General features: G+C 37.7%; 1 protein-coding gene across 1 annotated transcript in view; it reads right to left on the reverse strand.

Annotated features, from left to right (window-relative positions):
- Positions 1-21,053, reverse strand: part of ca8 (carbonic anhydrase VIII) — a 25,048-nt gene continuing 3,995 nt past the window's right edge. Inside the window, 7 exon segments of the mRNA XM_046862474.1 lie at positions 1-547; positions 2,728-2,899; positions 10,142-10,254; positions 10,408-10,456; positions 11,986-12,048; positions 12,154-12,249; positions 14,745-15,154. Coding sequence (XP_046718430.1) covers positions 2,765-2,899; positions 10,142-10,254; positions 10,408-10,456; positions 11,986-12,048; positions 12,154-12,249; positions 14,745-15,154 — 866 coding nt within the window. The 3' untranslated portion in view covers positions 1-547; positions 2,728-2,764.

Here is a 21,053-nt window from a genome sequence, read left to right on the forward strand (position 1 = left end):
TTAAGTTTAAAAACCTTTATTAATAACATTGTTTCTGTAGTAAATAAATGAGGTAAAAGCATTACGATGGTGATCTTCTACACTGCTGTAAACTAAAAGTTAGAGTATGGGCATTTCTTCTACAATAAATCATACGATGTGCAATACGAGTTAGCGATGTAGCGCATGTCTCCCTCAAAAATATACATCCAGATTGTATTCTATGCTAACTTTCATAATACAGAGCTAGCATAACCCATGAATGCTAACTAATGCTAGTTAGCAAGTTTTAAAAAAATGGTCGTTTTAGCTGGTAAAATGGAACAACGGACTACAAGTGTATAAAACGCTACCTACGATATTACTTGTCTACTCAGCATTGTAAGCTATATGTCAGTGTAAATGATGGATGGGTGAACCTGGTGAATGTGTGAAAGTGTGTAACAGATTCTGGGCATGTGACAGGATTTTCTCTTCAGTTGTAAATCTGAAATTAGGTTACATTATGCTAATGTGTGTTCACATCAAGTGGTTCAGGTTTTCTTCATCCAGCTCGGCCCTGTGTGATCTGAAAAACAGAAAAGAAAGAAAGGCGTGAGAGATGAGTGACGGCTTGGAACCCACACCTGCATTCAGAACAGTGAGATTCAGTTTTAAGGATCTGATGTGATATAATGTGAATGATTAGCGAACAAAAACATGGTGTGTTAGCTCTAAGGAGTATAAAAGACCACACCCACTTTACTCAGGCTGATTGATAGGCCACTCCCACTTCACTCATTTAGACAGGAATCCAGATTCCATTATTTCAAGAGAAAGGCACTGAGGCAACACCTTCTGTTTTCAAAATGACAAGCACAGAGGCCACGCCCACTTTATTCAAACTGATAGGATAGCCACGCCCACTCTACTGATACATACATGAACCAAGGCTATGCCTTTATTACTGGAAGTAAGATGTACTAAGGCCACACCTCCTTTATTCAAAATAATAGGCACAGAGACCACGCTCAGATTGACAGACCACGCCCACTTATGCCGCAAGGAACTAAGACTATGCCTTCATCACTGGAAGCAAAAACAACTAAGGCCACACCTCCTTTGTGTTAAATGATAATCACAAAAGCCACACCTATGTTATTCAGACTGATATAGAGGCACACCCACTTCATTCAGAATGAGAGAGTGGCCCCGCCCACTTTACTGACAGACTGTAACCAAGACTATGCATGCATTATTTATATATGTACTGAGGCCACGCCTCCTTTATTATTACATGTCGTTGTTCGAGTATGATGTTGCCTCGGTAACCGTGTCCTCATTAAGGAAAGCAAGTAGTAGGTCAATGCAGAATGTGCAAAGTGCAGGAAATACGATACCAATGCACTGGTACAAAGTAACCACATATTACACAACCTCCAACCCGCTGGGTTACCAGAACTATTGGCACCCTTTTAAAGAATGCCCGACAATAAAGCATTCTAAACACTTCACCAATCGTCATCGTTTTAAGTTCATCTCCATGAGGTCACAGTTACCGAGGCAACACTGTGAGGTCATCTTGGTATCCCACAATGCCGAGTGAGTCCACGAATTCAGGGATAAAGAACTACAACAGCCCTAAAACAAAAAACCTGAGGGACAGCACGTTTATCTGTAAGAACCTCATAAATCACTCCACATCATCATCTCACATCACCTCGCATCATCTAGCATCATCTAACACCATTTGACATCATCTCACATCATCTCACACCATCTCACACCATCTCAAATCATCTCACATCATCTCACACCATCTCACCATCTCACATCATCTCAAATCATCTCACACCATCTCACATCATCTCACATCATCTCACACCATCTCACATTGTCTCATATCACCATCTCACCTCATCTCATATATAATATAATAAATATTATATATAATCTGTACAATTTATACATACATTTTCAATGTTTCCAATTTGTCTTGTATAATGCATATTCCTCTTTCTTTCTTTCTTTTTATCTTTCTTTCTCCTCACTTTTGCTTTCATCTGCTTTCTTTTTCCTTCTTTAATTAATTTTCTTTGTCATTTCTTTGGTTTTTTTTCATTTTTCCTTCAATCTCCTTCTCTGTTTCTATTTTTTTCTCTCATTTAGGACGTGTCCTCTTTGAGCCCCTCTTGTACTTTTGCCTGGAGGTGTTTCTGTAATAGGAAGCGATTCTCTCTCTCTCTCTCTTTCTCTCTCCCTCCTCCACATGTCCTGGTTTCTGAGTGATGATAAAGTGGATGAGGAGCACGAAGACTTCAGGGAGAACTAAAATAAGAAGTTCCCCACACAATGCTGTGTTTCTACAACCGGAGAGAAGCGTTTATTCCTGAACTCCAGCATGTCCTGATTGTACTGCACACACACACACACACACACACACACACACACACACACACACACACACTCAAGAACATACACATATGCGTAAACACACACATATACACACACGCACATACACATGCACACAAGCACACACACACACTCAAGAACATACACATATGCTTACACACACACACATATACACACACACACACGCACATACACACAAGCACACACAAATGCACGCAGGCACACACACAAAACTATCCATAAAATTAATAAACAGACAGACAGACAGAAAGAGAGAGAAATAGATAGATAAAGAGACCGACTGAGGGACAGACAGACAGACAGACAGACAGATAGATGTTTGGTAACAGTTTTTACCCTCTGCATTACGATGGCGAGTCACTACAGCGGTGCTTTACTGAAACGCAGCTCTCACCATGCGGTCACTCAGAGGCTGCGTCGGCCGGAAATTATCCCCCAACAACCCATCATTCCCTTCAGGAAGCTCTGCCCCTTTCACATGAGACCTGAGTCTCCGAAATTCCTCGATCTGCACAGAAGACAAATCTCAAAACCAGGAATATTTTTTACAAATCCAGAAAAAATTAAATCCTTTCATTTTCTTTCTCCTTCAACATTTCTTTCTCTTCTTTCATTTAAACTGTAATATTTGAGCTATAAAGTGTGGAAAAAAACATGAACACCTTCATCGTGTTAGCATAATTGTGTTATCTAGACCCTTATCATGTTAGCGCACACCTTCACCCAGAAGCTCAAACATAATTCCAAATTCAGACTTCTCACTTTTACATGTTTGTGAAAAATATGTCTGCCACTAGGGGGCGCACACTAACCCACACCCTCACTACAGTAGTGGGACACCTGACTGTCCCATTTATATGAGGTTCATCCTCAAACTGTGACACAAAGACAGAGACACACAATTGTATCAGACGTCTGAAATTTTCCCTTCACTTGAACTGGGAAACCCAAACCTGTTCCAGCATGTTTACACCCCTGTTTACAAAGCCAGCTCTGCTGTCCATGGGTTGGAGTGGAAGATCTCCTGCTATAGAGCTCCAGCCCCATTGAACACCTATGGGATGAATGTGAACACAGACTGCACGGCAGACCTCCTAACCTTCTCACCTACACCAGTACCTGATTTTACTAACATCCTTATAGCTGAATGAGTCTCCACAAACATCTTCCCAGAAGAGTGAATTCATAACAGCAAATGGAGACTCCTATGGTCAGGTGTACACAAACTGTGTATATAGTGTGTGTAAGGTGTATTTAAGGTGTGTATATGGTGTGTGTAAGGTGTGTATGGTGTGTGTAAGGTGTGTGTAAGGTGTGTGTATGGTGTGTGTATGGTGTGTGTAAGGTTTGTGTGTAAGGTTTGTTTAAGGTGTGTATATGATGTGTGTAAGGTGTGTGTAAGGTGTGTGTAAGGTGTGTGTATATGGTGTGTGTGTAAGGTGTGTGTAAGGTGAGTGTAAGGTGTGTATATGTGTGTGTAAGGTGTGTGTTTGGTGTGTGTATGGTGTGTGTAAGTGTGTATATAGTGTGTGTAAGGTGTGTATATAGTGTGTGTATGGTGTGTGTAAGGTGTGTATATGGTGTGTAAGGTTTGTATATAGTGTGTATATGTGTGTATGGTGTGTGTATATATGTGTATGGTGTGTAAGGTGTGTATATAGTGTGTGTATAATTATTATGTATAATTATGTGTGTAAGGTGTAAGGTGTGTATGTGTGTGTAAGGTGTGTGTAAGGTGTGTGTATGGTGTGTGTAAGTGTGTGTAAGGTGTGTTTAAGGTGTGTATATGATGTGTAATGTGTGTAAGGTGTATATAGTGTGTAAGGTGTGTGTATATGTGTGTGTAAGGTGTGTATATATGTGTGTGTAAGGTGTGTATAAGGTGTGTGTGTATGTGTAAGGTGTGTATATAGTGTGTAAGGTGTATTATATATAATTATTATGTATATAGTGTGTGTATAATTATGTATATAATTATGTATAAGGTGTATATATAATTATATATGTGTGTATATGGTGTGTGTAAGGTGTATATAGTGTGTATGGTGTGTATAAGGTGTATATGGTGTGTGTAAGGTGTGTGTATGGTGTGTGTATGGTGTGTGTAAGGTTTGTGTGTAAGGTTTGTTTAAGGTGTGTATATGATGTGTAAGGTGTGTGTAAGGTGTGTGTAAGGTGTGTGTGTAAGGTGTGTTTAAGGTGTGTATATATGGTGTGTGTGTAAGTGTGTATGGTGTGTGTAATGTGTGTATGGTGTGTGTGTAAGGTGTGTTTAAGGTGTGTATGGTGTGTGTAAGGTGTATGGTGTGTAAGGTGTGTATGGTGTGTAAGGTGTGTATGGTGTGTGTAAGGTGTGTGTGTGTGTGTAAGGTGTGTAAGGTGTGTGTATGGTGTGTGTAAGGTGTGTGTGTGTGTGTGTATGGTGTGTGTGTAAGGTGTGTATAAGGTGTGTATATGTGTGTAAGGTGTGTAATGTGTATATAGTGTGTATGGTGTGTGTAAGGTGTGTATGGTGTGTATGTGTAAGGTGTGTGTAAGGTGTGTATATGGTGTGTAAGGTGTGTTAAGGTGTGTATAAGGTGTGTATATGTGTGTGTAAGGTGTGTATAGTGTGTGTATGGTGTGTAAGGTGTGTATATGGTGTGTGTGTAAGGTGTATATAGTGTGTGTATGGTGTGTAAGGTGTGTATATAGTGTGTGTATGGTGTGTGTAAGGTGTATATAGTGTGTGTAAGGTGTATATGGTGTGTGTAAGGTTTGTATATAGTGTGTGTATGGTGTGTGTAAGGTGTATATAGTGTGTGTATGGTGTGTGTAAGGTGTATATATGGTGTGTAAGGTTTGTATATAGTGTGTGTATGGTGTGTGTAATGTGTATATGGTGTGTAAGGTGTATATGTGTAAGGTGTGTATGTAAGGTGTGTAATGTGTGTAAGGTGTGTGTAAGGTGTGTATATAGTGTGTAAGGTGTGTGTAAGGTGTGTATATAGTGTGTGTATGGTGTGTGTAAGGTGTGTAAGTGTGTGTATGGTGTGTGTAAGGTGTGTAAGGTGTGTATATGTGTAAGGTGTGTGTGTGTGTATGGTGTGTAAGGTGTGTATATAGTGTGTAAGGTGTATATAGTGTGTGTATGGTGTGTAAGGTGTGTATATGGTGTGTAAGGTTTGTATATAGTGTGTATAGTGTGTATGGTGTGTATAAGGTGTGTATATAGTGTGTGTATGGTGTGTGTAATTATTATATAGTGTGTATGGTGTGTAAGGTGTGTATAGTGTGTATGGTGTGTGTAAGTGTGTATGGTGTAAGGTGTGTATATAGTGTGTATATGGTGTGTAAGGTGTGTATATAGTGTGTGTATGGTGTGTGTAAGTGTGTATGGTGTGTGTAATGTATATATGTGTGTATGGTGTGTGTAAGGTGTATATAGTGTGTATTATGTGTAAGGTGTATGGTGTGTATATATGGTGTGTAAGGTGTGTATATAGTGTGTGTATGGTGTGTGTAAAATTATTATATATGTGTGTGTATGGTGTGTGTAAGTGTGTATATGTGTGTGTATGTGTGTAAGGTGTGTATATAGTGTGTGTGTATGGTGTAAGGTGTATATAGTGTGTAAGGTGTGTGTGTGTAAGGTGTGTATATAGTGTGTGTATGGTGTGTGTAAGGTGTGTATATAGTGTGTGTATGGTGTGTGTGTGTGTATGGTGTGTGTAAGTGTGTATGGTGTGTGTAAGGTGTGTATATGGTGTGTATAAGTGTGTATGGTGTGTATATAATTATGTGTGTATAATTATATATGTGTAAGGTGTGTATGTGTGTAATGTGTATATAATTAATATATAATTATGTATAATTATTATGTAAAATTATATATAAATTATTATATGTGTATATGTGTGTAATGTGTATATAGTGTGTATATAATGTGTATATGTGTATAATTATGTGTGTATGGTGTGTAAAATTATTATGGTGTGTATAAGGTGTGTATGGTGTAAGGTGTATATAATTATGTGTATAATTATGTGTGTATATATAATGTGTGTATATATAATTATGTGTGTAAGGTGTGTTTAAGGTGTATATAATTATATATATGTGTGTGTGTATAATTATTATTATATAATTATGTAAGGTGTGTATATATGGTGTGTATATAATTATGTGTGTATAAGGTGTGTGTATAAGGTGTATATGTGTGTGTATATATGTATTATATAATTATGTGTGTATAAGGTGTGTATAAGGTGTATATAATTATTATATATAATTATTATTATATAATTATGTGTATAATTATGTATAAGGTGTGTAAGGTGTGTATGTGTGTAATTATGTATATATGTGTATATGGTGTGTGTATATGTGTATATAGTGTGTATGGTGTGTAATTATTATATATGTATATATAATTATTATATGTGTATATGTGTATATATGTGTGTATTGTGTGTAATGTGTATATATGTGTATATAATGTGTATATGGTGTGTATATAGTGTGTATTATGGTGTGTGTAATGTATATATGTGTATATGGTGTGTATATATGTGTATAATTATTATATATATTATATATATGTGTGTATATAATTATTATATAATTATTATATATAGTGTGTGTATATATAATGTATATATGTGTGTGTGTAAGGTGTGTATGGTGTGTAAGGTGTATATAGTGTGTGTATTGTGTGTAAGGTGTAAGGTGTGTATATAGTGTGTATGGTGTATATAATGTGTATAATTATGTGTGTATGGTGTGTAAGGTGTATATAGTGTGTATATGTGTGTATATAATTATGTATATAATTATGTATATAGTGTGTGTATGGTGTATAATTATTATGTATAATTATTATATAATTATTAATATAATTATTATATAATGTGTATATGGTGTGTGTAAAATTATTATATATGTGTGTAAGGTGTGTGTATGGTGTGTATATATGTGTAAGGTGTATATATGGTGTGTATATAATTATGTGTATATATGTGTGTGTAAGGTGTATTATAGTGTGTGTAATTATTATATAATTATTATTATAATGTGTATAATTATTATATGTGTATATAATTATTATGTATAAGGTGTGTATATGGTGTATAATTATTATTATTATATAATGTGTATATGGTGTGTAATTATTATATATATAATTATGTGTATATATTATATATATGTGTATGTGTATATAGTGTGTATGGTGTGTAAGGTGTGTAATGTGTATGGTGTGTATAGTGTGTGTAAGGTGTGTATATGGTGTGTATATAGGTGTGTATGGTGTGTATTATATAAGGTGTGTATATAGTGTGTGTAAGTGTGTATATAGTGTGTGTATGGTGTATAATTATTATATGTGTATAATTATTATATAATTATTATGTGTATATGTGTGTATATAATTATATATGTGTGTAATGTGTGTAAGGTGTATATAATTATTATATATTATTATTATATAAGGTGTGTGTGTAAAATTATATATGTGTAAGGTGTGTATATATTATTATTATAAATTATATATATATAATTATATATGTGTAAGGTGTGTTTAAGGTGTGTATATTATGTATATATATAATTAATATATAATTAATATATAATTATTATATGGTGTGTATGTGTATATAATTAATATATAATTATTATGTATGGTGTGTATATTATGTATATATAATTATTATATAGTGTATTATATAATTATATATTATATATTATTATTATAAATTATTATATGTGTGTATATATGTGTATAATTATTATTATATAATTATTATTATAATGTATATATAATTATGTATATAATTATATATGTATATATGTGTAATTATTATATAGTGTGTGTATGGTGTGTATAGTGTGTATATAGTGTGTATATGGTGTGTGTAATTATTATTATATAGTGTGTGTAAAATTATGTATATGTGTATATAATGTGTGTATGGTGTGTGTAAGGTGTGTATATGGTGTGTGTGTATAATTATGTATATAGTGTATGGTGTGTATATATTATGTGTAAGGTGTGTATATATAGTGTATGTATGGTGTGTGTGTATATAGGTGTGTATATATATATGTGTGTGTATATGGTGTGTATATTATTATATAAGTGTGTGTAAGGTGTATATATAATTATTATGTATATATTATTATGTAAAATTATGTATATAATGTGTGTAAGGTGTGTAATGTGTATATAATTATTATTATATATAATTATATATGTATTATTATATATATAATTATTATGTATAATTATTATATAATTAATATTATATAATTATGTGTGTATATATAATTATGTATATAATTATTATAATTATTATATAATGTGTGTATGGTGTAAGGTGTATATAATTATTATTATATATGTGTATATAGTGTGTATAAGGTGTGTATGGTGTGTATATAGGTGTGTATATAGTGTGTGTATATATATATTATATATATGTGTGTATTATAATTATTATAATGTGTATATAATGTGTGTAAGGTGTGTATATAATTATTAATGTATAATTATTATATATAATTATATATAATTATTATTATAATGTGTATATAATTATGTATATAATTATTATTATAGTGTGTGTATAATTATTATTATTATATATATAATTATTATATAATTATATATAATTATGTATATATAATTATTATATATATAATTATGTATATAATTATTAATATAATTATTATTATATAATTAATATTATATAATTATTAATATATAATTATTATATGGTGTGTATATAGTGTGTGTATAGTGTGTATGGTGTAAGGTGTGTAAGGTGTGTATATGGTGTGTAAGGTGTGTATGGTGTGTATAAGGTGTATATAGTGTGTGTATGGTGTAAGGTGTGTATAGTGTGTGTATGGTGTAAGGTGTAAGGTGTGTGTAAGGTGTGTGTATGGTGTGTAAGGTGTGTATAGTGTGTATGGTGTGTGTAAGGTGTGTATATAGTGTGTATATGGTGTGTAAGGTGTGTATATAGTGTGTGTATGGTGTGTGTGTAAGGTGTGTATAGTGTGTGTAAGGTGTATATAGTGTGTGTATAAGGTGTGTATATAGTGTGTAAGGTGTATATAGTGTGTATGGTGTGTGTAAGGTGTGTATAGTGTGTAAGGTGTAAGGTGTGTATGGTGTGTGTAAGGTGTAAGGTGTGTGTAAGGTGTGTAAGGTGTGTATGGTGTAAGGTGTATGGTGTGTGTAAGGTGTGTATGGTGTGTATGGTGTGTGTAAGGTGTGTGTAAGGTGTATATAGTGTGTATATGTGTGTGTAAGGTGTATGGTGTGTGTAAGTGTGTATGGTGTGTGTATGGTGTGTAAGGTGTGTATAGTGTGTGTATGGTGTGTAAGGTGTGTATGGTGTGTGTAAGGTGTGTATGGTGTGTAAGGTGTGTATATGTGTGTATGGTGTGTAAGGTGTATATATAGTGTGTGTATAGTGTGTGTATGGTGTGTAAGGTGTGTATGGTGTGTGTAAGGTGTGTGTATAGTGTGTGTGTATGGTGTGTATATAGTGTGTATATGTGTGTATGGTGTGTAAGGTGTGTATATAGTGTGTGTATGGTGTGTGTAAGGTGTGTATATAGTGTGTGTATGGTGTGTGTAAGGTGTGTGTATGGTGTGTGTATGTGTATATAGTGTGTGTATGGTGTGTATATAGTGTGTATATAATTATTATATAGTGTGTGTATGGTGTGTGTAAGGTGTGTACGGTGTGTGTAAGGTATTTACCTGCATCTGTGAGATGGTTAGCGGGTAGCGGTAGAGGATCCAGGTGACTTTCTCGCTACACGGCGGCGTCGTTAAAGATCCTTCATACACCCAGTAATCTCTCAATAACGGATCTGTAACAAAACATCACATTACACACACACTTTTAATGTAATGTGTTATGTTAAATTGGTGTTTTTTTCACCAGAATATTATAATTATTTTAATTTTTACAAATATATACATAAATATAAAACTATAACAGCAGGAAATGAAGATTCACTCACCAGGTAATAAAGTGTTCGGGTTAAAACAGGGAATAATTTTAGTTTTTCCCTGAAAAGACAAACACAGTTATTTATTGGACAAAAGCAAAAGTAGAGAAAATAAATTCCTTCGGGGAAAAAAGTGATGGTGCCCATATAAAAGAGGTGTGTGTGTGTGTGTGTGTGTGTGTGTGTGTGTGTGTGTGTGTGTGTGGGAACCCAAGTGTTACAGGCAGGTTCAGAATGTAGACACTTCAGTTTAGAAATTTTTTTAATTTGCCATTTAATTTGTAAATGAAAACATTTAAATATTTGCTAATAGTCATATGGGATAAAGTAAATCAGATAAAGATGAGATTAATAAAATCACTGAAATGAGATACAAGATAAAGTGAACGAGATAAAAAATTAAGGTGAATGAGATACATTGTAAGATGAAGCACATGAGATATGAGATAAGAAGAATGAGATCAGAGAAAAAATCAGATACTATATAAAGTGTAGTTTGGTTGAAAGAGACAGATGTAGAGGAGATCTCAAAACTAGAGACCACTAGAATAGCAAAGTCCACTAAAGGTGGTAGAACATTCTCACATTTAGCTCCTAAACTCTGGAATAGTCTTCCTGACAGTGTTCGGGGCTCAGACACACTCTCCCAGTTTAAGTGCAGATTAAAGACGTATGTTTTTAGCAAAGCCTACACATAACACACATCACATCATAACCTTGTGCTCCAGAACATCTGATCACATCACATTATCAACTTGTGCTGTTAATATCATGAACAGCAGCTACGCTAATTCCTCTCCACTGCTTCTCTTTCTCTCCCCATCCCGAGGCATCCTGAGGTTGCTCCAACTCCAGTCACGTCCCACCTCATGAAGATTGTGGACCTTTAAAGAAGTAGATGCCGAACTCGCAAACATCCCAAACCATCTAGAGACGTACCAGTGCCAATTAGATCCCACTTCATGTGGAGTTTGGACACTGGACCTCCTGGAGTGTTTAAAGGCTCTGGCATGGAGAAGCTGGTGTTGGATCTGTGATGATCTCAGATGTTGAGTTATTTTATGAGTTGCTCAGTAGCTCCTAGTTTTATCACCATAATGACTGTAAAAGACTGTAGAAAGATCATCAGTCATAATCACACACTCCAGTGCTCATGTTAGTTCTCACTCTCCAGTGTTCTGTAGTGTTTAAAGACTATAATCACACTCTTGATGTCACCCAGATGAGGATGAGGTTCTGCTTTTGAGTCTGGTTCCTCTCAAGGTTTCTTCCTCATAACATCTAAGGGAGTTTTTCCTTCACCAGAGTCTCCATGGTGATCATCAGAGATAAACACACACCATTCACCTTCACTGTTAAATTCTGTAAAGCTGCTTTGAGACGATGTGTGTTGTGAAAAGCGCAATAGAAATAAACTTCACTTGACAGTTTTCTTGTCAGTGTTTCTGGAAAAAAGTATGGGAGAAGCGAAAAAAAAGAAAAAGAAGAAGAAGAAGATACTAGATAAGGTGAATGTGTGTGTGTGTGTGTGTGTGTGTGTGTGTGTGTGTGTGTGTGTGTGTGTGTGTGTGCGCGCGTGCGTAGTCTTACTTTATACTGCAGGTCTTGTAGCACCTCTGTAACAGCCTTCAGTCCTAGATGCTCCTTACCGATCTACACACACACACACACACACACACACACACAGTCACACAAACACATACTCACACATACATTCCGAAATATTTTGCATGCATACACACACACACACACACACACCTGGACGAAGAGAGCAATAATGAGGATGCCGTTCTTCTTGCCCATGGCATCTTCCACAGTGTTGAACAAAGTGCTGTTCCAGTGGATCAGATGGAGCTACAGGACACACACACACACACACACACACACACACACACACACACACACACACACACACATTAATTTTAGCAGCATAAACCACAGGGAAGTGTTCCTGCTGTGCCTCTGACACTGGAGACTCCTTCCTTACAACTGTTTTCATACATTTTCATATTGTCACAGTGTGCGCTTTATACGTCCCCGTTGCTATAGAAACCATCACGTATCACCACAAGAACACATTAACCTTCACTACTGCCAGAACTGCTGCAGAAAATTAATCAGAGCACAGGATTGTTCCTTCCTTCCTTTTTTCTTTTTTCTCTCTCTCGACGTTGCTTTTCTTCATTACAAATCATTTATCATACAATATTTCTGTTCTTTCTTTGTGTTTAAAACTGTTTCTTTAAATAATTATTGATATAAAGTTTAAAGTTATCAAAAAACAAACAAAGCGTTTCCTCTGACTATTACAAAGCAGGATTCAGTGCAAGTGTGTGTGAAAGGTGGCAGGTGTGTGTGTGTGTGTGTGTGTGTGTGTGTGTGTGTGTGTGTGTGTGTGTGTGTGTGTGTGTGCACTTGTGTTCAGGGCTTTAAGTATTGTGTAAAGAGCTCTTAGTATTGTTTGTGTGTCTGCATACAGTGTCACACACTTGTTTAACTACATCACATCAAACAGTAAAAATACACACACACACACACACACACACACACACACACACACACACACACACACACACACGCGACAGGCACAAATAACACCCACGTCATCAGATGCCAGTCAAAAAAAGATTTTACTTGGTAAACCCAAATTACTTTTGTACATAATTTACGTCAAAGCGCCTCACGTTAAAAAACTCACGTACGTCTTACGTAGTGTCTCTAATCCCTTTAATCTTATATTTACATTTACAGCATTCTTTAGACAGAAACACCTGAGCAGGTGAGGGGTTAGGGGCCTCGTCCAGGGGCCCAACAGTGGCAGTTTGTTGTTGCTGGGCTTTAAACTCATGACCTTCAGATCACTGAGCTGCCATTTCCCTTCTCCTGAGTAATAAGTGAGTTTTTATAGAAATTACTTCGATTTTCTTCTGTTTTATGAAAGTATTTACTGATTCATATTTACAGATAGAATTTTTAGGATTTTTTTTAAGAGATTTTTGTTGTGTGTAAATGTTCTGCCCACACTTTGCCCCACGTTTAATTATAATAAAATGTTTTGGCCTTTGCCTGTCTGTCAGTTCATTCACTGTCCTGATGTCCATTGGTCTGGACACGTTTCATTCCTGTCAATTCATCTATTTGTTGGTCCGTCAGTCAGTCCATCTGTCCACCAACGTATCTGTATATCTATCTACAGCCCCATTTCCAAAAACGTTGGGACACTGTGTAAAATTTTGAAACAGTACAATTTTTAGGTTATAATAAATATTATAAATAATAATAAGGTCATTTTGAATTTGATGACTGCAACACTGTGTAGCGTTTTATACATCTGGGAACTGAGGAGAGCAGTTGCTGAAGTTTTGGGAGAGGAATGTTGTCCCATATTTGTCTGATACAGAATTCTAACAGCTCAACAGTTCTGGGTTTCTTTTGTTGTATTTTTTATTTCATGATGCGCCACATGTTTTCACTTGGTAAAAGGTCTAGAATGCAGACAGGTCAGTTCAGCAGATGTGCTGGACATAGGTGGCAGGGTTCCATAACATTTTCCAGTCCATCACTCGAAACAGTTCTGTAGGGATGTTGTGGAGCTCTCACAGCCCTTCGTTAGCATTAGCACTAGCATTTGTGCTAGGAGGGGTGTATTATTATAATAGTGTTGAATTTTCACAGGAGATAATACAGCCGGCATTTCACCACTAAAAACTCCAGCTGTGGTTGAGCACTGCGTGGTGACTCTTGTGGTGTTGATGCACCAGTTATTGTTTACATAAACACAGAGACTCACCACAGCCATCCATCCGGTATCGATTTTCTTCTGCACAAAGATTTCCTCAGATTCATTGAAACTTTGGATGATATGTTCTGTAAATGACCCGAACTGTTTCACAGTTTGATGTTGAGGAACATTATTCTGAAACTGTTCCACAGTTTGAAGTCACAGTCTTTCACAGGTTACACTTCACAATTAACATTATAAGTTGCTAAATGTTTCTCCAACTGTTTAATTATAATAACTAACTTTTTCCAGATTGTTGTTGCTCCATCCCAACTTTTTTTTAGATGTTTCCTCAGTTTAAACATTTGTTATGATTTCTATGTTCTATTGTGAATAAAATATGGGTTTATGCGATTTGCAAATCATTGCATTCCATCCATCTAGTACAGAGGATCATTTTGGCATTTTTTTTTGAAGATCATTTATGGCTCTTTTTACAAGTTAACCTTTTATTTGTTTAGTCAGCAGTTTCTTCTTTGAATTTTTTTATTTGATAGTATATACATTATACAACTGTTTAAGTTTGTTTAACATGTAAGTTTGTTGTGTGTGTGTAATAATAACTGACCTCCATAGGAAAAGCCTTGAAGTTGACAGTGTGTTCGGAGCCTCTCTGATTTTCTTTGCCCCAGTGAAAGCGAACTTCATGCAGTTCGAACTCATGGTCACTGGGCAGAGGTCCTCCAGTCACCACTGCAGAGAGAGAGAGAGAGAAGATACACAGGTGTCTCTAGATGTATAGTGAAGAGACTTTCTGTTCCCTCACTCCAGGTGCATGCTGGGTACCTGACTTGGACTTGAGCATGATCCTGACAGTGTGTCCGTCGTTGATGACCTCACAGTCTCTACACACCACGTAGTTGTGTGTTAAAGCCACTTCCAGGAGCCGGGGGTCGTAACAAGCCTCTCTGGAGTTCAGGTTTATGGGAGACTGATTCTCTCCATTCGCTTCAGGGAACAGCAGACCCCATTCCACACCTTCACATACACACACACACACACACACACACACCTTCATTATCTAACATTAAAAACATTATTATAGAAACCATAATCTAAACTCATAGACTAATCCACACCTCCTGACCAATCAATCAGAGCACAGGCCTGTAGTACTGCAATATATTACCAAAAGTATATGGACACCTGACCATACAATTTTGTGCTTTATTCCACTTCCAGTCTTCATTTGCTCTTATAATAACCTCCACTATTCTGGGAAGATGTTCCACTAGATTTTTGTGGAGATTCAATCAGCCACAAATGTGTTCAATAGAGTTGGAGCTCTGTAGCAGGAGCCCTTCCACCAAATCCAACCAATGAAAAGCAGATCTTCATGGAGCTGGCTTTGTGTACAGGAACATTATCATGCTGGAACAGGTTTGGGTCTCCTAGTTCATTAGCACAGTGAGATAAAGCTACATGCTGAAGCTCCAGCTTGTGTTTGTGCACTAAATCAGTCAGTTCTGAGGTAATGAGGAACATGAGCTTGTGGTGCAATCAGACATAGATGGTTGATCTGCAGATATCCATCAGTGCTGAGTGCTGAGTGCTATAGTTTCTCTTTCTCTCTCTCTCTCTCTCAGGGACAAATGAGAAAAACCACCAATGACCCTTAGAAAACAAAAAGTGTCTGGTAGAAGGCCACAATGCAGAGAACGAGGTCATGGAACAGAAACAGTCACGTACAAGAGCCCTGATCACTCACGAGAAGAGAGAGAGAGTCTCTCTTTTCATCTTATACACATTTTCTACGCAGAGGAAACACAAGACCTTGACTAGATTTTACTGTAATTCAGCATAAACAAGAGCAGATCAGACACTGATGCTGGAGGATGTCAGGAGACTGCAGTTCCAATTCATTCAAAAGGCACTGAGAGGGTTGAAGAGGCCAGGAGACCCCTGGACACTTGAGATCTTCCACTCCAACCCTCACACCAACACACCATGTCTTCATGGAGCTAGGTTTGTGTACAGGAGCACCATGATGTTGGAACAGGAACAGTGTTTAGGCCATGTTCATTGGTCCATCTGATTTGATTGAGGACCTGAGTGCACATGCTGACCTCCAGCACCAAAGCTCTGGTTTGACGTGTAATGTTTTTTCATCACTGGATTCTCTGAAGAAGATGAGCGATGTTCCATAGAACATCTATGGAACATATTGAACAAATAAGCCTGATCCATGAAGGCTCCTCCTCACAACTTTCAGAACTTAAAGGATGTGCTGTTGAGGTTTTGAGAAATCCAGACTAAGATGAGTCAGAGCTGTTTCAGAGGAACGAGGAGGAACGACACAACATCAGGCAGGAGGTTTTAATGTTATGGTCAGAAAACTGGGAGAAGATCATGTCCTCTGTTCTTCTGTAAGTCACATGAGCTAATCTCAGCTGCGTCCTGCTAATAAAATCTCACTAAACTGGATTTATGAAGAACCCTGGCTTTCTTCTTTCCTGCGTCTTTAATGAGGAAGCTAAATAAAGATCTCCAAAGCTCCAGAGTCCCATCGCTATTAACGTCCAAGTTCCTGTATAAGTGAAGAAAGCTCCTTCAGGGCTTTTATCATGTTCTCATTTTTTCTAACTTGTTCTCCTTACACCCGAACCTGACTCTCGTTCTGTAAACGTACTGACCGAGTTCTGAGGAACAGGAAGAACATCTGCATCATTACCTGCTCAAACACGTACAGATTTTCAGTTTAACAGTAAGGGGCGGGGTTAGGGGTTAAACCTTTATCTGGTTTAAAGATCAATCAATCAATTAATCAATCAATAAACCAATAACGTATCCAGGTTTAAAATCATTATCATTAAGGACCAGATTTTTTTGGACCAGTTCTAACGGTTCTGCAGTAACATCAGAACATCCTGGAACATCTTTAAACTGATTTACAGCAAAAAAAAGTTCATTAAAGCGTAAAACGAATGTTTTTCTCTTTTATTTAATGGATCTACTTTCATGATTTTTACTTTGATGTATAAAAAATGCACTAAAAATAGATTTTGTGATTAAAATCAGATCGTTACTGATTTTTATTTTATTTCTATATAAATATATAATTAATGCTACCAGGCTGTAGGTTTTTGGATCATTATTTTTCCATAAATTGTTTAATGACATTTTCATTATTATTTTAAAATCTTCTTCTTCTTCTTCTTTCGGCTGCTCCCATTAGGGGTCGCCACAGCGGATCATCCGTCTCCATACCACCCTGTCCTCTACATCTGCCTCTTTTACACCAACTACCTGCATGTCTTCCCTCACCACATCCATGAACCTCCTTCTTGGCCTTCCTCTTTTCCTCCTACCTGGTGGCTCCATCCTCAGCATTCTTCTACCAATATAATTCATGTCCCTCCTCTGCACATGTCCAAACCATCTCAATCTCGCCTCCTCACCTTGTCACCAAAACATCCTACATGCGCTGTCCTCTAATAAACTCATTTCTAATCTTATCCATCCTCGTCACTCCCAATGAAAACCTCAACATCTTCAGCTCTGCTACCTCCAGCTCCACCTCCTGTCTTTTACTCAATGCCACTGTCTCTAATCCATACAACATCGCAGGTCTCACCACAGTCCTATAAACTTTCCCTTTCATTTTGCAGATACCCTACTATCACAAATCACTCCTGTCACTCTTCTCCACCCACTCCACCCTGCCTGCACTCTTTTCTTCACTTCTAACACACTCTCCATTACTTTGCACTGTTGACCCCAGGTACCTGAATTCCTCCACCTTCTGAAGCTCTTCTCCTGCAACCGCACCACCCACTGCCCTCCCTCTCATTCACACACATGTACTCTGTCTTACTCCTACTGAGTTTCATTCCCCTTCTCTCCAGCGCATATCTCCACCTCTCCAGGCTCTTCTCAACCTGCTCCCTACTCTCACAACAAATCACAATATCATCCGCAAACATCATAGTCCAGGGAGACTCCTGTCTGACCTCGTCCGTCAACCTGTCCATCACCACTGCAAACAGGAAAGGGCTCAGGGCCGATCCTTGATGCAGTCCAACCTTCACCCTAAACCAGTCTGTCGTACCTACTGCACATTTCACTGCTGTCACACTGTCCTCATACATGTCCTGCACCACCCTCACATACTTCTCTGACACACCTGACTTCCTCATACAATACCACAACTCCTCTCTTGGCACCCTGTCGTAGGCTTTCTCTAAATCCACAAATACACAATGCAATTCCTTCTGTCCTTCTCTATACTTCTCCATCAACATTCTCAAAGCAAATAAGGCATCTGTGGTGCTCTTCCTCGGCATGAAACCATACTGTTGCTCACAGATGGTCACCTCTTCTCTCAGCCTGGCTTCCACTACTCTTTCCCATAACTTCATGGTGTGACTGATCAACTTAATTCCCCTGTAGTTACTGCAGGTCTGCACATCTCCTTTATGCTTAAAGATCGGTACCAGCACACTCTTCTCCATTCCTCAGGCATCTTCTCACCTTCCAAAATCCTGTTAAACAATCTGGTCAAAACTCCACTGCCATCTCTCCTAAACATCTCCACGCTTCTACCGGTATGTCATCTGGTCCAACCGACTTTCCACTCTTCATCCTCTTAATCGCTGCTCTCACTTCCTCCTTACTAATCCTATCTACATCCTGCTTCACCAACTCCACATCATCCAACCTTCTCTCTCTCTGATTTTCCTCATTCATCAGCTGCTCAAAATACTCCCTCCACCTTCTCAACACACTCTCCTCACTAGTCAACACATTTCCTCTCCATCCTTTACTGCTCTAACTTGCAGTACATCCTTTCCAGCTCGGTCCCTCTGCCTGGCCAATCGGTATAAATCCTTTTCTCCTTCCTTAGTGTCCAACCTCTCATACAGCTCCTCATATGCCTTTTCCTTGGCTTTCGCCACATCCTCTTAACCTGCTGCCGCATCTCCTTGTACTCCTGCCTACTTTTCTCATCACTCTGTCTATCCCACTTCTGTTTTGCCAACCTCTTTCTCCTTATGCTCTCCTGCACTTCCTCATTCCACCACCACGTCTCCTTGTCTTCCTTTCTATTTCCAGATGTCACACCAAGTACTTTTCTAGCTGCCTCCTCATCACTCCTGCAGTAGTTGCCCAATCATCCAACACCTCCTTAACACCACTGAGCCTCTCTGACCTCTTCCCTGAACCTCACACTACACTCTTCCTCCTTCAGTTTCCACCATCTTATTCTTCTTTCAGTCCTCACTCTCCTCCTCTTCTTCTTCACCTCCAAAACCATCCTACAGACCACCATCCGATGCTGTCTAGCTACACTGTCCCCTGCCAACACCTTACAGTCTCCAATCTCCTTCAGGTTGCATCTCCTGCATAGCACATAGTCCACCTGTGTGCACCTTCCTCCACTCTTATACGCCACCCTATGATCCTCCTTCTTCTTAAAATAAGTGTTCACCACTGCCATTTCCATCCTTTTAGCAAAATCTACCACCATCTGCCCTTCCACATTCCTCTCCTTAAAACCATACCTACCCATCACCTCCTCGTCACCTCTGTTCCTTCACCTACATGCCCATTAAAGTCTGCCCCAATCACCAATCGTTCTTTCCTAGGTACACCATCTACCACTTCATCTAATTCACTCCAGAATCTTTCCTTCTCCTCCATCTCACAGCCAACTTGTGGAGCATAGGCACTGATGACATTTATCATCATCCCTTCAACTTCCACCTTCACGATCATCACCCTATCAGAAACTCTCTTCACCTCCACTACACTCTTACTGTACTCTTCCTTCAGAATCACCCCTACACCATTTCTCTTCCATCCACACCATGATAAAACAGTTTAAACCACCTCCAATGTTCCTGGCCTTACTCCTTTCCACTTGGTCTCCTGAACACACAGCATATCTACCTTTCTCCTCTCCATCATATCAGCTATCTCTCCCTTTACCCGTCATAGTACCAACATTTAAAGTACCAACCCTAACCTCCACTCTCCTACACTGCTCCTTTCCTGCCGCCTCTGTAGACGCCTTCCTCCTCTCCTTCTCCTCCTTCGCCAACAGTAGCCCAATTTCCACCGGTACCCTGTCGGCTAACGATACCTGTGGCGGTCGTTGTTAACCCGGGCCTCGACCGATCCGGTATGAAATTCTCATTTGTGATCCGCATATTTGATTTGGCACATGTTTTACGCTGGATGCCCTTCCTAACGCAACCCTCCCCATTTACCCGGGCTTGGGACCGGCACTAAGAATGCACTGGCTTGTGCCTCCCTAATGGCTGGGTTCATTATTATTTTAAAATAATAGTTTTAAAAAGCAGAAATGTCCATATTTTAATTTATTTTTTTCAGGTATAAAATGATTTTAAACACACAATCTATTTTTTGGTGTTTTTTTTTTTTTGTCAATATTAAAGTAAATCCACCAAATATTAAAATAATAATAATAATAATAATAATAATAGGATGGGGGGAAAGAATTTAAGCATTTCAATTAAAAAAATTTAATAAATAAAACAGAGAAATTTGTTTCGCTTTCTAATAAACCAGATGAATGTTTTGTTTCTGTGGATTAATAAAAGATTTTTCACTGTGCTGTTAATCCTGCACTCTGATTGGTCAGAAGGTTGTTGATTAATTCTCTCACAGCAGTAGTGCAGGTTTATATTTAATCTCTGGCTCTAAATACGCTAAACTTCTGCTCTGCTTGTTCACAGGGTGGTGTGGTGAAGATCTCTGTGAGCAGGAATGTGTTTATGGAATGTTAATGGAAGGAGAGAGAGAATAATCAGAGGTCGGTGAAGGACAGAGCGTTTATCACTGCTATAATAAAAGCATGAAACAGGATTAGTATAAAATGTAACTATAACTGGATAAAAAGCACGTCAAATGTAAA

Source organism: Silurus meridionalis, chromosome 12 (genome assembly GCF_014805685.1).
Source record: "Silurus meridionalis isolate SWU-2019-XX chromosome 12, ASM1480568v1, whole genome shotgun sequence".
NCBI classification, from domain to species: Eukaryota; Metazoa; Chordata; class Actinopteri; order Siluriformes; family Siluridae; genus Silurus; species Silurus meridionalis.